General features: G+C 34.1%; 2 protein-coding genes across 6 annotated transcripts; both read left to right on the forward strand.

Annotated features, from left to right (window-relative positions):
- The first annotated feature begins 1158 nt into the window (after positions 1-1158).
- LOC143463891 (zinc finger BED domain-containing protein 4-like) lies at positions 1159-4774 on the forward strand. Its single transcript, XM_076962123.1, has 2 exons — positions 1159-3115; positions 3916-4774. Exon 1 carries the CDS (start codon positions 1172-1174, stop codon positions 2354-2356), a length of 1185 nt encoding a protein of 394 aa, XP_076818238.1. The 5' UTR covers positions 1159-1171; the 3' UTR covers positions 2357-3115; positions 3916-4774.
- Positions 3529-11092, forward strand: LOC143463839 (glutamate--cysteine ligase catalytic subunit-like). Of its 5 annotated transcripts, XM_076962120.1 has the most exons (16): positions 3529-4078; positions 4774-4952; positions 5041-5153; positions 5335-5454; positions 6049-6114; positions 6191-6307; positions 6431-6489; positions 7186-7391; positions 7540-7673; positions 8140-8261; positions 8390-8499; positions 8859-9056; positions 9409-9493; positions 9797-9861; positions 9987-10107; positions 10257-11092. In XM_076962120.1, the coding sequence occupies exons 2-16, from the start codon at positions 4800-4802 to the stop codon at positions 10448-10450; spliced, it is 1863 nt and encodes a 620-aa protein (XP_076818235.1). In that variant the 5' UTR covers positions 3529-4078; positions 4774-4799; the 3' UTR covers positions 10451-11092. The 5 variants fall into 5 exon arrangements, 4 of the variants coding, with proteins under 4 accessions (XP_076818235.1, XP_076818234.1, XP_076818236.1 ...); XR_013118491.1 differs by lacking the exon at positions 3529-4078 and having other exon boundaries at positions 4652-4952; positions 9409-9498; positions 10257-10396; XM_076962119.1 differs by lacking the exon at positions 3529-4078 and having other exon boundaries at positions 4652-4952.
- Positions 11093-15384: the final 4292 nt, after the last annotated feature.

Below are 15384 nucleotides of genomic sequence, written 5' to 3' on the forward strand. Positions count from 1 at the left end.
CATGCAATTGTATGTATATATTTTATGTTATATTCAGCTGCATAAATATTTAGTTATATGTAAACTGACCAATCCAGTAATATTAATCAGAGTTGGATCAATTGTAATTTGTAATTGAGCTGAATGTAATTAATTACATTTTTCATGTAATTGTAATTGTAATTGAAGCATTTTTATTTTGTGTAATTGTAATTTGATAAAATTTTTGCCTAATTACAATTACAATTTCAATTACATTGTTATCGAGACCTGACAAGCACAACATAAAATAATTAAGCCTATTTACATAGGTGTGCTATGTGTGCCTCATTAACTAGATAATTCAGCCATGCTAAACTGTTTCCCATACTTCAGCAGTAACAGAAAACTTAGTAAATTACAATATAGTCTAAATCTTAATATTTGAAAAATGGATGAACAGCAAATAAACTCTTCCGAAACCTGTGCTGAACCCTTTCCTACGCCACTGTCAGAGTTTTTTAAATCTTTGACCAGTACTGAGGCTTGCTGCAACAATTGCAAAAAGAAATTCAAGTTTTCAACCAAGGCTTCATCAAACTTGATCACGCATTTGAAGAGATGTTCTCCCAATCTTTATCCTAAATATATAAACCTCAAAAGAAAACACCAGGAAAACACGAAGAAGACAAAGGTAGATCAGAGTCAACCACCTATCAAGTCATTTTTTCAAACTTCTTCTTCCCAGCGATTTGCTTCATATGATGCCACTCAAAAAGCATTAACAAAAGCTCTACTCAAATCAATAGCTTGTGATCAGTTACCATTAAGTATTGTAGATAGTCAAACATTCAGAAATCTGTTGTTGACTGCTGAACCAAGATATGTAATACCAAGCAGCTCCACATTTAGAAATTCCCTTATACCAACGGTTATTCAGCAAATGGAAGAAGAGATGAGACGTGAAATTGCACGTTTGTCAAATGTTTACTTGACAATTGATCTCTGGACTAACCGCAACATGACAAGTTTCTTGGGCATCACTATGCATTTTGTTGATGCAGAATGAAAGCTACGCAGCTTTGTCCTGGCAGTGGACTCATTTTTAGGACGGCATACAGCTGAAAACATTGCTGAGGCTTATGACAACGTAATAGAAAAGTTTAGACTTACAACAAAAGCAAAAAAGGTTGTGTCAGACAATGCTTCTTCCATGATAAAAGCATTTCAGGTTTCCCTTCCTGAGTTCACACTGCATAAAACTGGTGAAGAAATCAATGAGGACAATGAGAAACAGTTGAATCCTGACCCTGAACAAGAAATGTCCGAGGAGGGTGCTGATTTACATGCTCTTCTCACTTACTTACCAGAAAGAGTAAGCTGTTTTGCTCATACACAACAACTTTGTATTAAGGATTGTCTGCAACATTCGGAGTTTACTAAGTCTTACGTTGGGAAGCAGCTGGGAAAGGTGGCCAAAATTGTAAATTCAGTAAGAAAATCTGTAAATGCTACCTCTTATTTGCAACATAAAAAAATAACGTTAAGAGCACAGAATGTGACAAGATGGAATTCGCAGCTTGTTATGTTGCAAAGTGTCTTAAAGGACCATGAAGAAGTTAACGCGGCTCTCACCTTGATCCAGTCATGGGAAAAAATAACAAATCAAGATTATTTGGCATTGAGTGAGCTCGTGAGTGTGCTACTGCCTTTCAAGGAAGCAATGCAGCAAGTTGAAGGAGAAAATATTGTAACATCCTCTTGCATTTGTCCGGTAGTGCTTGGCTTACTGAAAGCAATGGAACTACTAAAAAGCTCAAATCTCCACTATTGCCAGAAACTGGCAGCTAATCTTAAAGACTCTGTTTCTAAAAGGTTGTTGCCATATATAAATTCTCCGGACAACAGACTTGCATCTCTTCTTGATCCACGATTTAAAAACAGCTGGATTGAAGATGACGTTGAAAAAGAAGAAGCAATACGTTTGCTAAAAACTCATGTGGCAAGTAGACTTGGCAAGGATGACGAAGAGAGTTGTAGCACAGAGGATGAAAACCCTGCAAAAAAGCCAAAGCTATTTAACTTTATGGCAGAAGGCTTAAAAAAGAAAAGACCGAGAAATTCAATAAGTGAAGTCGACAGCTATTTGGGGGTAGAAACCATGCATTTCGATGAAGACCCACTAATGTATTGGAAGAAGTCAGAAGAACTTCCCACGCTTTCTACTTTAGCCAAGGATTATTTGGGACTAACAGCAACATCAGCCCCGTCAGAAAGAATATTTTCAATTGCGGGTAACTTTTATACGGTAAGAAGAAATTTACTGGGGCCAGAAACTTTTCGCACCCTAATGTTCATCAAATGCAATCCAACAGTTTTTGAGCAAGTGAAAATGTAAATGCGAACCAAAATTTTGTAATTTGTAGTTATCAGGAGCTTCTTTCCTTTTGCATTTATTTTAATTTTACACACCTTATCGCTGACGCCTTACCGCTATCAGCTTTGTGTATTCGTTTGATTACATTTCATTGCCTGTCTTGTAGCCTATTCGTTGTTAGTCGTTGCCAGTCGCTCAAACTTTTGGTTGTTAACAGTCGCTTAAAAATTTTTTCTGTGTTTGTATTTTTCAGTACTCATGATTAGGAATAGTTGAAATATTCGAAAACGTTCGAGTTTTTTTTAATTAAAGGGTATTCTACGTATCATGAATGAAACATGAATAATTTGTGATTGTTGCTAATTACGTCGCTACGGTTCTCAAAGGGCACCTCTCTACCGAAGTTGAATTTATGATTAATCAATTACATGTTTAACAGTAATTGTAATTGTAATTTGATATTTTTAGCACGGAGTAATTGTAATTGTAATGTAATTGAAACATGTAAGGGAGTAATTGTAATTGTAATTGAACTGAGTTAATGTAATTGATCCAACTCTGATATTAATAGTAAACATGCATATGTTCAAGTGAAGTATCTTTTCATGAAAAGCTACGATTACAGTACACGCAATATTATCATGTTTTGCAAAATATGTTTCCGGGTTTTAAACGCTGTTTATACGTCTCCAGTTAAAAGAAATGACCCATTTCCTCGCTTCCTGAATGAATGGCATAGGCCTACTACTCTGGTATTTGCACAGCACATATGGATCTACAGTAAGTTTTAGCTTCAGAATATGAGTGTTGCCTTATCCATGCCAGATATGTTTGCAATAAGTAAAAATGAGGTTTATTATTTATCATTATAAATAATTAATTCATTATTTCCTCCTACGCTACAAGCGCAAATTATTTGAGTGCATTGGCGATAGTAAAACAGTTGGTAAAAAGGAGAAAATAAAAAGCATTAATTGTAATTTTATATCCCAACTTTAGTGTTTTTAAATTTGTGTCCCAGACAAGATAAAACTTGTTTTACAAAGTAATTTTTAATATTATTTTATGATTGTCATAACTTTGGCTAATTGCCATTGCACCACATAAAATGTGACGTAGGCCGGGAATTTCAAGGGAATTTAGTGTTTAAATCTGCGTCACAGACAAATGCTAAAATGTGGTTAAAAGTCCGGAAATTTTAAAAATTGTCTTTTAGTCCAAGTTTTTCTAGGTTGCCACCTTTTTTCCAACTTTTTCTCTGCCGCGAAAATTCTCAGCTCGTCAAAACGGTCTGCTTTAAATCTGTCTGCAACTCGTTTATGACGTAATTTGTTTACTACGTTTTAAGATAAACAGCATTAGGGCTTGGCGTTTTCTAGGCCTAGTCATTGAACTCGTTTATGGAGTGTTGCATCAGTGACAAAGCATTTACTGCACTGCCAGCACATAAGAAATGGTGCTGATATTTTTAAAAGTCAAAAAGCGCTGAATGTCGCTCAGAATTACTAAAGGTTGCCCATGTTTTCTTTGCTGTGACGCCATACAACGCAAATGTTGAGTGGGTGTTTTCACTGATGCAGAGTCAGCGGACAAAAGAAAAAAATAAGATGACCATTGAAACAACGAAAGGAATTTAGCACTTCAGTACAACTTCAAAAGCATGTCTTGCGAGGAATTTTATGTGTTTTTGAAGTCCAACAAGAGCTTGTTGAAAAGAATCAGATCTTCGGAAAACAACGATTGGTATGAGGGAGAGTAGAATATTGTTTATAAACTGCTATACGTTCATTGCTTGTAATTACCTTACAGCGTATTTTGTAAAAAATCTGTGTTAATTTTCGTTTTTATAAATGTTACTGTTTGAAAGAAAACTTGTATTCGTGTATTGCAGTGCAACATTTATTTGTTTTTGTATTGTTTGGTATTTATCACAAAAAAAGCAATGGCGGCAATGTACTTTGGTAATATTCTAAAGTTAGTCAATGCAACTGAGGTAAATTTGTCAGGGATTGCGCGTTACCAAATATGGTAACCCCACAATAGCTGTAATGAAAAAGTTTTTGTTGTCAGTGAAATTCTTTCTTCATAGCACATTTAAAACTTGAAACCTAATGAAACAAAATAAGCTTATAGTTGACTAAGTTATCATGTCTTAAGTCTTGTTTAACCTCTCTTGCTAGATCAAATTTAAACACTTACTTTACCAAAACAGTGTTGCGGTATTATAAATTAGTTGTTAGTTGCAGTGAGTTGTTTGAACAAGTTGCTAGTTGTTGTCGGCAATTTAAATAGATCATCATAACATGCACAGTTTTAGCCTTCTGGGCTTTTGCGGTTTTTCCCTGTGCATTAGCACATGCCATTAACAACAGGTACTGATTTTTCGTCACTACAGTGCTAATGAAGAAAAATAATTTGATTGATGATTGAACTTGCAGATTCTGAGAATTAAGTAGGAAAAAGTATGGGTTTCTTGGAATTTTCAGGAGATCCTATGGACTGGAATGAAATCAAGCCACATGTAAAGTATGTCAAAGAGCATGGTATAATTCAATTTCTCAATAATTATCAGAGACATTTGGAGAGGCCAAAGGATATACTAAAATGGGGAGATGAGGTATCAGTTATATTCACTAAAATAGTTTACTGCCAAAATGAAACAATCTCACAATTGATAATTTATATCAATTTTACTTGTGGAATAGCTTGAATACATGGTAATTCGCTTTGACCATGAAAATCGAAAAGTTCAAGTTTCTCTGAGAGGAGAAGAAATTTTGAAACAATTACAAACAAAAGAAAACAATAGTTTTGCCAAGTAAGCTACATAATTGGCATATCTGCTGTATTTTGAAATTGAAATTAGACTAGTTTTTGTATCACATTAATTGAAATAATTTAACTTAGTGATATTCATTTTTAATTAAATTACTCTTTGCATGAAAATATATAAATTTTCTGCATGCATATATCTGTTTGCTACGCCTTATATTTGTTAGCAGGTTAACATTCTTGTGGCATCCAGAACATACTAAGTACATGCTTGAAGGAATACCAGGTGTACCATATCAGGGTGATATGGCTCAGTTTAGTTCTGTAGAAACTAACATGGAAATGAGGTAAGCAGAATGCGCAATGGTATTTGTTGCTAAAAAATAAACTTTAGTTTATAAGACCTTGAGAAGTATGTTTTGTACATAAACTAAATATTCTTATTTTTTAAAACTTGATTACCTAACTTTGAGCTCTTGCAGTTCTTTTCTTGAGATACAAAACCCTCATAAAGTAATACCAGGTCTTAATGTTTTCACCTGGGGTAACCTTTAGCGATACATTTATTCCACTGGTACTTGTATAAATGCTTAATGGAGGCCAGACATCCATAGTCATACTCCATATTACCATTTTTTTCAGCATTTAGCAAGTTGTAAGTCCAAAGCCATACTCAAAAATAATACATTCCTCCCGGCCATGGCCACAAGTGGCGTATTTCTGAAGTCATACACACTTTTTAAAAACTTAATTGCTGTAAAATAAGTAAATCTTGCAGCTTGTAACTTGCAGATATCTTTAAAAACCTATTTGTAAATGAAACAAAGATTTTTCAGTTTTTTATGTTACAGTTACAACATCTACAACACGTAATATTCGTTATCAGTTTGTTGATGTTGAATAATACATTGCAAAATAATGAGCATATTTTCTAATTCTAGGAGAAAAGAAATACAAAAATGGCTGCAGCCTGACGAACAGATAATAACTCTAACTACTTTTCCCAGGTAAAATTTTGGTGAAATAGTTTTAAAAACATCTACAAGCGTAAATGCCTATCATTTTCTAATCATACATTTTTAGATTGGGTTGTTTAAACTTCACTAGTCCCTCATACAAAGTCGTCTGTCCAGAGTTCAATCCCATCTGTCAATCACTTTTTATTCCCGATGAAGCAATATACAACCATCCACGATTTTTGTCAGCAACATTTTTTACCTTCAATCAAATTTCTAAATATTATGTTACTTCGTATTATTATTACTATTATAAATTTTCTTAAATACGATTTAATTTTAAACGTTGAAGCCCATATCTTTTTAGGTGTCTAGAAACCAACATCAGAAAAAGACGAGGAGAAAAAGTATCTATCAATATACCAAGTAAGATATATGTGACACATCATTCAATTTTCAGTCTTGGTTTTGAAATCTTTTAACCAAACATCATCATACACTTGGTTATGACTTTGAAGTATATATGATGTGATTTTATGGCGTATTAAAGTTTTAGACCAAGAATGAAGAACATTTCGATCTTCTTGTACTTTTAAGGGTCACAGCGGTGTCCGAACCCAATGCTTTACTGTAGGCGTCACCAAACTTTTTTCACAAAGGGCCAGATAACCATGAGCGATCGCGGGCCAAATTCCCACTTTGTTTAATAGGTTACCATACAATAAGCTCATTTGTGATGCAGTGAGGCGGGCTGGATCTGGCCCCTTCTGCAGTACTACAATCCTATTTTAAGGCATTTAAATAGAACAATATTGATCCCATTTTCCTAACTGGGTGCAATTCATTAGGAAAGGCAAAATTGAGATTTCATAACAAGAAACAAAACTTGCATTTGTTTTTCAGAAATATTAATTTTTGCAAAGAATAATCCTGATTTTACACTTATGATGAGTGCATCGATAATTTCTGATTCAAAGCTTGAATTTCAAATTTTGAAACCAAAACATTTATAATGTTCACCACCTCATTGAATGCCAAACCATACAAATAATAGAAACATCTTTTTACTAACCATACTGCCACTTGTAATTACTGTCTAATAAACTTTTACTTTCTTTACAGTTTTCAAAGATACAAACACTCCATCCCCATTTATTGAAAAATTTAATGATCCAGCTGCGGAGCAAGCCGCCAAGCCAGACCATATATACATGGATTGCACTTGCTTTTGTTTTGGGAACTGCAATTTGCATGTTACCATTCAGGGTTCTGATATGGAGGAAGCAAAATTGCTTTACGATCAGTTAGCTCCTGTTTGTCCAATAATGGTGAATATGCTGTTTGTTTACAGCACAAGCCTAAATTTAATATACTGATACATCATTCAATAACCTTTATTGTAAATTTATCTCTTAGTGATTAGATTAAGATGATTGCATATTGCTAATCTGCCATACATTTTCTCTTTGTTTCTAGACAGCCCTGGGTGCAGCAGCTCCTATATGGAGAGGTTATTTGGCTGATATTGATGTGAGGTGGCCGGTTATTGTACAAGGCGTGGATGACAGAACTCGTGAGGAACGTGGTTTGGAACCACTTAAAAATAATGAGTGAGTGTACTAAGGCAAATTCTTTTTATCCACTTCAAAGTATTTAGATTATGCAAGTTAATTCTTATCCTTTTTACCAGTTTGAGTTTTAGGCTACAATATGGTATCATCATATTTATCATCAGATTGAGGAAAATCTTTGCATGACTTAAACTTTGTGATGGATCATTATCGCTTGAGCGCTAGTTACCAAGCTTTAGCCTTTGTGCAACATTCAATTGAGAAATACACTTTTTGTTTGATTTTTTGTTTTGCCATAATTTGAAATTGTTCAGCAGGACCACTGAACAGCAGCATATGTCATTCATGCCGTGCCCAAGGGCATTACAGCAGTAGCGTCACTGGGAATTGAGCACTGGCTGCATGAATATGAGCCCAGTGCCCCAACCACTCCACTAAGGAGCCAACAGTACCTTACACTGCCTATGATATTTAGATCTAGAAAATGTATCTTCTATTTTTGCAGGAGAGTCATTCATAGATCACGCTATGGTCCCATTAACAGTTATCTGAACACAAAATCCAGAATATTTAATGATGTTAATATTGAAAGTGATTTGGAGGCAAAAAATATTTTACTAAATGCAGGTAATTCCAACAATATAACTTCATATATAACGCTACAAAAATATTTAGCACTAACAGAATTAAAACTTGTAAGTCAGTGTAAAAAGTTATTGGAGTTTTGCACACATTTACAACTACTTTGTATACAGGCATTGATGACTTACTAGCACAACATTTTGCACACTTGTGGATAAGGGACCCTTTAAGTCTGACAAACAAGATTGAACTGGATGATTCAAAGGTTACTGATCACTTTGAGGTGCAAAAAAAAACTTTAGAGTTACTTATAATAACATTATTCTGTGGATACGCACAAACAGAAAATTTAACTGGTTTACTTTCCAGCATTCTTCCTGGCTCTATTTAAATGTGAATTAGCTTTTTGGTAAAAAAACAATTGGTATACACTTTATTGTTTATTTAGTTAGCAAGACTGTGATTTTATGGTCGAACAGTGGTCACTATGAATCTGCCATTGAATGTATTACAAACTTTACTGTATTTATGAGGCTAGATGAAGATAGAGTACACATAAAATGAAAGCTTGTTACTTTGAATTAAGCTAATAAATGACATAGTTAAGATTTACCAGTACACAAGTACATTTTTACTTTATAGAATATTTTGACCTCAAACTGGCAGTCGGTAAGATTCAAGCCTCCTCCTCCTCACTCTGACATTGGCTGGAGAGTTGAATTCAGAGTTTGTGAGATGCAACTTACAGACTTTGAAAATGCTGCCTTTGTTGTGTTTATTGTTCTTTTGACACGAGCTATTCTCAAGTACAATCTAGACCTCTGTTTACCACTATCCTATGTAAGCTTTATTAAAGTCTTTCTGCGGTTGATTTCATATCGTAGGAACCATGTAAACAGTAATGAACAAGCATATCATGCTCATGTAAGTTCTAAACCAACAATTACTTCATGCAACCAATTATAAAAATTGTAACTTCTAGGCCAGCTGTAACTTTACATTTTTACTCCTCATACTGTCAAGCTATCACATGTATTACTTTGCTATGTCGAAGGAGGCATTAAAAAGCTTGATCATTTTTTGATACGTATCAAAATTGCAGATCTGAAACACAAAAAATATGACTTTCTAAAGCATGTTTCTTGTTGTCATATCATAACTAAATATAATTTTGGTTTAATTGTGTTAATAGGTACATCTAAACACAACCAAAGCTCAGAAAAACAATGCCATCTGCAAAGAGAAATTCCACTTTCGAAGCAATATTAATTCAAACAGTGAGGTTACAGCCTGCAAACCAACATTTTCTTGTGCTTATGAGGATAAAATTGCGTATAAAGAATGCAGAATAATGTCAACTATCTTCCTTCACATTTTGAGAAGATCAATTTTATGTTCAGTTTGAAATTGTTCTCCCTAACTGTAATGTATTGTAAATACTTTTCTGTTTCATGCAGTAAGCCTATGTGCAACAAACAGACAAGTTCTGTTGCAGAAATGTTTTACTTGCAACATATAACATAAAAGTAGTACCTTTATTGCTGATTGAGCTATCTGTAAATAATATCTTTTTTGAATAGAAGTCGAAAGCTTGTCATCAGCACATGTTCAGGAAATGTCAATCAATACCATTATCAATGGAAAGGTGACTACACTACTAGTGTTTTCCTTTTAAAGTATTTTACAGTGCATATGTTTATAATAATGTTCTAATTTGTTTAAATTTTTGTCAGTTTTTTTTTTATCGAATCTTGAAAATGATGTTTGCAGAAAGATGTTTTTCCTGGTTTTATCCCACTGATCCAAAAATATTTGGACAGTGTTACAATTGACACCGACACAAATTTGAAGATCAATGAATATCTTGATTTCATAAGCAAGAGAGCATCAGGTTTGCTGCCTTTTCTTCGATAATACCTTTATAATTTATAAATGTATTCTAAGCTTTAAACTATCAATAGATAAAAATGAAGGGCAAAATGTTTTTTATGCAACAACGTCACAACCTATTTTGTTAAGCAAATGCTATTGTTGTCGCAGGAGACTACATGACTACAGCACAGTGGATGAGGCATTTTGTTACATCTCACCCTGAGTACAAGCAGGACTCAGTTGTTACTGACTCGATCGCTTATGACTTGTTAGTAAGGTGTGACCAAATTGAGAAGGGCGAAGTCACCTGTCACCAGCAATTTAATGCATCCAAGAATAAAAAACAAGATAATACAGATTAAAAAAATCCAGCTTTTACGCTCTTTACAGAGAATATCAGTCTAAGCTTTTCTTTACAATACACTTCAAATATGTGTTTATTAATTATTTGTTAAATTCAGTAAAATGAGATTGTTATTATGGAAACCGACTTTGATTTTGCAATAACATTTTTGACCTCCTACATCAATGTATTAATAACAATGTATATGATACTGTATATCCAAAAATTAGTTTTTTATTCAAAAGAATATACTAGCAATCAGAGTTCAGCTGTTACTGACTCCATTGCTGATAACTTGATAGCAAGGTGTAAAAGTTCCGCATACACATTGATGAGTCTCATGTGCTTATTCCCCAGGAGGACACTTGAGATTTTTTGACCAAAATGGTATTGCATAACGGGAGGAGAGCGATCTCGTACACTGGCTACTGTCTTGCACACGAGAATTTTGCTTTTGCACCCCCGAGATCTTGGCAAAAACTGCCTTACTCTGCATTCCGGCTTGCCCTATCCTTTCCACTGTAGTGTACAGTCGAAACAAAAATTACAAATTTATTTTCGTGTTTCTTTAAATTTGAATGTTTGTAGCAACTTCAATTCTCGTGAAATAACTGCATCTATGACTTAATTTTATTTGGCATTAAACAGAGACTTTGATTGATTTTGTTTATTAAGATATTTTGCTGTTAAGTTTGCGTCGGAAAGGTTTATTTATATTTTGGAAAAGTTAGTGTGTTTTATCAGGGAAATGCTATATGACCTCTGTACTGCAGAAAATCAAACTGAACATGGGTGCAGTGATAAAGATTAAGTGATATAAATCGTGGTAGCTTACTAATGTTGTATCATAATTTGGTGGAATCTCACTTACGCTGCTGTATCTATGTTTGGTGTCATGGACAAAATACCTTGCCTAAGCCTATGCAAAAAGAATGTGATAAGTTTCGTAGAATGATATTGAGTTTATTTTCCAAAATCAAACACTCAGGCACATGTATTGATATTTGGCCAATAAATAACTTGTTATATCTGGAAATCAACATGTTTATGCACCGATGCATATATAAAAACTTACCATCTGTATTTGACAACCTCTTTCAAATTAAAAAAAACATTTACTCAATTGGCACAAGAAGCAGAAATAAACTGTTTTTACCATACTGTAGCCAAAGCAAAGCACTACGCAGCAGACAATAAAATTCTACCTATTTAACATCGTTTACATAACCTAATCTAATAACTATATACAGGTAAGCACACTACTTTTGAACGTTGATTGCTAATTTTTTCTTTGCTTTCTATTGCTAGTTTTCATTCACCGGGCATTTGTTGTGCAATTAAGATATTCATTATCCTTTTAATCTAACCATGTCACTTAATATATTTATTTCGGCTATTAAGGAGGCGTCAAACACCTAAAACTGAGATCTTTATGAATTTGTTGTATGTCCTACGTAGTGCTTTAAAAAACCTATTTAGACCAATCGGAAGGCAGCACGGTTGGTGTTGTTTTCTAGGCTGGGAATTACCCTAGCAGTTGATGTGCTTCAATGTCCCAGGTCGCGTGCAGAATTAGGCTAAAAATTAGCATGAAATTAGCTAAAATTGTGTTTTTTAGACCAAAAATTTTGGTGTTTATTTTGCCCCCTTGCCCCTCTCATCCCTATTTTCGAGTAATCAGTCTTTTAGTAAATTCACTGTATAATAAGACAAAGAAAGATTTTATGGCGTTTTTTGGTGTTCGACGTCTCTTTAATATACGTGTTTTTAATGTTAGGGAATAAGCTATGTCCTCTACATCTTCCAACAGTGTAGTTGTTTCGTTGTTTGTGTTATTTTGGCCTTAAATCCGTTAAACTTAGGAATTATTTTGTGGGTTTAGGTTTGGTGGCCGTGCTAACCTACCATCTTGTAGCATAATTGTTTTATTACTATCTTGCATGTTTTAAACCCTTGGGCTTTGCCACTTTTTCCTGCTCGTTAACTGTTCATGAGCATGTGTATTATTGTGCTTTAACTACAACGGTTAGCATCGTAACTTTCTCTCCGCACAATTAAGGGCGAAAAATAAACAATACAATTCAATGAAATTTTAGGTTGAAAGTCAGCATACATTCAATTCACAGACTATGCCTTGTCGTTTACTCTATTTGCATTTTCCTCTTTCGGTAAACAGGCGCCGGTAAAACAAGTGTCTAACTGTCTATATATCACCAGCCATAGAAGTAAGAAAACACCAATTGTGTTATGACATATTAAAATTCGTTTGTGCATAACTTGTGTGAACTATTACACAACAAACATATTCTATCATAATGACCGCGTATGCTGGCGGTAATTGTTAGAATATGAGCAAAATTACTAAATTATAAAGTTCCCATTTTATTTATTATCAGACACGAAGGCTTTCACCTTCGGGCAAAACTTATTGAATGTTACATTGCGCTTGGTAACATGTGAGAACGGTAAAAAGGAAGATTGTAAACATTACATCGATATATATATGTGACACACCAGTTCAATTGAGGTAATTTATCTGAACGTCATTAAGGAGAATTCAAGTTCGGTCAACAACTGAATTGCAAAATCTCAAAATAAAATTCAAGCTTTTCGAAAACAATTCGTGACTCGTGACGTAATCGCCACAGTGTAACCAGCAGCCGGTGAAATTGATGTCGGCTTTGATTTTTACTTGCCAAATCCTTGTATCCTTTTCTGAATGATATAGGCTTGCTTCCCTCTGCGTCGTCTACCTTTTTAGCACGAAAAGATAACTTTTGAACCGTTGAAGAGGGGCCGTAACAAACCACCTGTCTCGAGACTCTCTCGGATACCTAGCGGTATCAGTGGCACGTGTCTTGGATACCGATCGGTAACTGAGGCATGTGTATGTTTCATTTTGGGTGATAAAATGGTGAGATTGACGGTACCACAATGCAATATAGACATGTTGCTTTTGCAATGTGGGCTTGTCTGATATTTGTAAGTAGAGATGATAGCTTAGTTACCAACACTAACCCATATAGTTACCTGTAGTCTGGCAGTGCTTGGCAATTATGAAATGTTTTAATGTTTGTAATGAATAAAGTTTTTATATTGTATAGGTATATAACCTATAAGGTAACCATTTTTCAACTGAAGGCTCGCAGTTTTCTTGGAATTTGCATATTGTACCGTACTGTGAGACACTCAAAGAATACAAGCTGAGCGAATGATGTGGAATTCTTTTTAAAGAATTAGATAAGAATATCTTAAGATATTAGCTAAAACGTATGCACATGTGAACAGTTCGGGCAATTTTTGTCCATAATGTGCAGATATTGCTGTAGTTGGAATGAAATAAACGGCCCAATCTTTCGGCACACGTAACAATTTTATCACTGAATATATTGTAGGCTTACATGTATTTACTTGTTGATATTTAGTATAACGTGAGTCTTCTATTTATACACTTCTTTGCGTACTAGGTTTTTATTTGTGAGCTTACATTGCTAAGTAGGGACTTGAGAAAAATGTTTGAATTTAAATTGTCAAGGCCTTGTGTCGCTTACTCAAAAGAAGAGGCAATTCATTTTTTCCACATGTGTGATACGTCCAAAATCAAAAACTTTAAAAGTGGAGAGATGGAAACAACATATTTTGACGATACACTTCATATATAGGCCTAGTGCTTCTATAAACGTGTTGGGAAAAACAGATAAAATGTTTTAAACCTGTCAACCTTTGTGATGCTTTAATAAAAAGGCTACGCCTTGATTTTTGTTAATTCATTTGACTAACTATTGTTGTTTGGGCTCTTGTGGTTAGTTACTGGAATACCAATTTTTTAAATCTAGGTTCAGAAATATTGCAGACACAAGAATTTTCAGAACTTAAAGTTTACGTATATATGAATGTTATATTGGAAATGATGGAATTGAAGGACAAGCAGCTCTTGTCAATTTTTCACCGATAATAACATTGTCCAATTGATTTTTATAAACTATTTAAAATCACTTATAAAAAATTTTAAAAATGTGTTCAAGCAAGAAACAATACTTTGTATCTACATACATGATTTTAATATTATCTAAATATGTATGTAATAAAGTAAGAGACTTGCTTTTTATGTTATGCAATCAGACTCGGTCGTCACAATAGACGCAAATGCTTTTTTAGTTAATTGTCTTCCATGTTGGCATGAGTGTAATCAGTAATCAGCAAATAAAGGAAAGAATTTTCCCATTTGTCTGAAAAACTTTCGCTACAAGACTCACGATATGGTAGTGTTATTTAAAGCATGAAGTTTATGTTTGAAACTACAGTATATTTTAAACGTATATAAAACTTCTTTAGGAATTTAGGCCTACTCGAAGGCAGGAAAGAAGATTGTCATGAAAGATGAGAAGAAAAGCAGTGTTACAAAATACAGACGTTGATATGAATACGTTGACAATGTGGCCCTACAACATCAGTTTTCCAACAGTAAAGTTGTGTGCACACAAATATTTTATGTTTGTTTAATTTGAGCGTAAACTCGCATATGTCCACTTGTCCAGCATCTCATGACATGAGCGTGATAGTACTACTTTATTTCTCCTACACTGGCACTTGTAGTGCATGCTATGCTCGCAGTCTGGCTTTCCTTAAGTGATTTTTTGGTTGTTTCTTAAATATGTTGTTTACTATATTGTACATAAAGCATATTTTACATAATTAACTGCGAAGCAACATCATTTTCGGCCAATGCCAAAATTATAGTTTACTTTAAAGGTTAAATTAATGCAATTAAACGTTCACAAAAACAAATCAATCAAAAGTACAATGTAATTATAATTAAAGATAAAACATTATGCATCGAAGGAATTTTGTGTTGCACAATATGTCCGAAGAAGAAGGTACAAGTTTGAATGCATTCACTTGAAAGCTCCTGGCTTATCTATGCCGTACGAAATACATTATGACGCAAAACTG

Source organism: Clavelina lepadiformis, chromosome 1 (genome assembly GCF_947623445.1).
Source record: "Clavelina lepadiformis chromosome 1, kaClaLepa1.1, whole genome shotgun sequence".
In the NCBI taxonomy this organism is placed as follows: domain Eukaryota; kingdom Metazoa; phylum Chordata; class Ascidiacea; order Aplousobranchia; family Clavelinidae; genus Clavelina; species Clavelina lepadiformis.

Excerpts from the sequence above, each read along its gene's own strand:
- LOC143463891 (XM_076962123.1), top strand. The coding sequence starts at position 1,172 with ATGATAAAAGCATTTCAGGTTTCCCTTCCTGAGTTCACACTGCATAAA.
- LOC143463839 (XM_076962120.1), top strand. The coding sequence starts at position 4,800 with ATGGGTTTCTTGGAATTTTCAGGAGATCCTATGGACTGGAATGAAATC. Across the intron at positions 5,154-5,334 it reads GAAAACAATAGTTTTGCCAA|CAGGTTAACATTCTTGTGGC; the intron begins GTAAGCTACATA and ends TATATTTGTTAG. Across the intron at positions 6,115-6,190 it reads ACTCTAACTACTTTTCCCAG|ATTGGGTTGTTTAAACTTCA; the intron begins GTAAAATTTTGG and ends ATACATTTTTAG.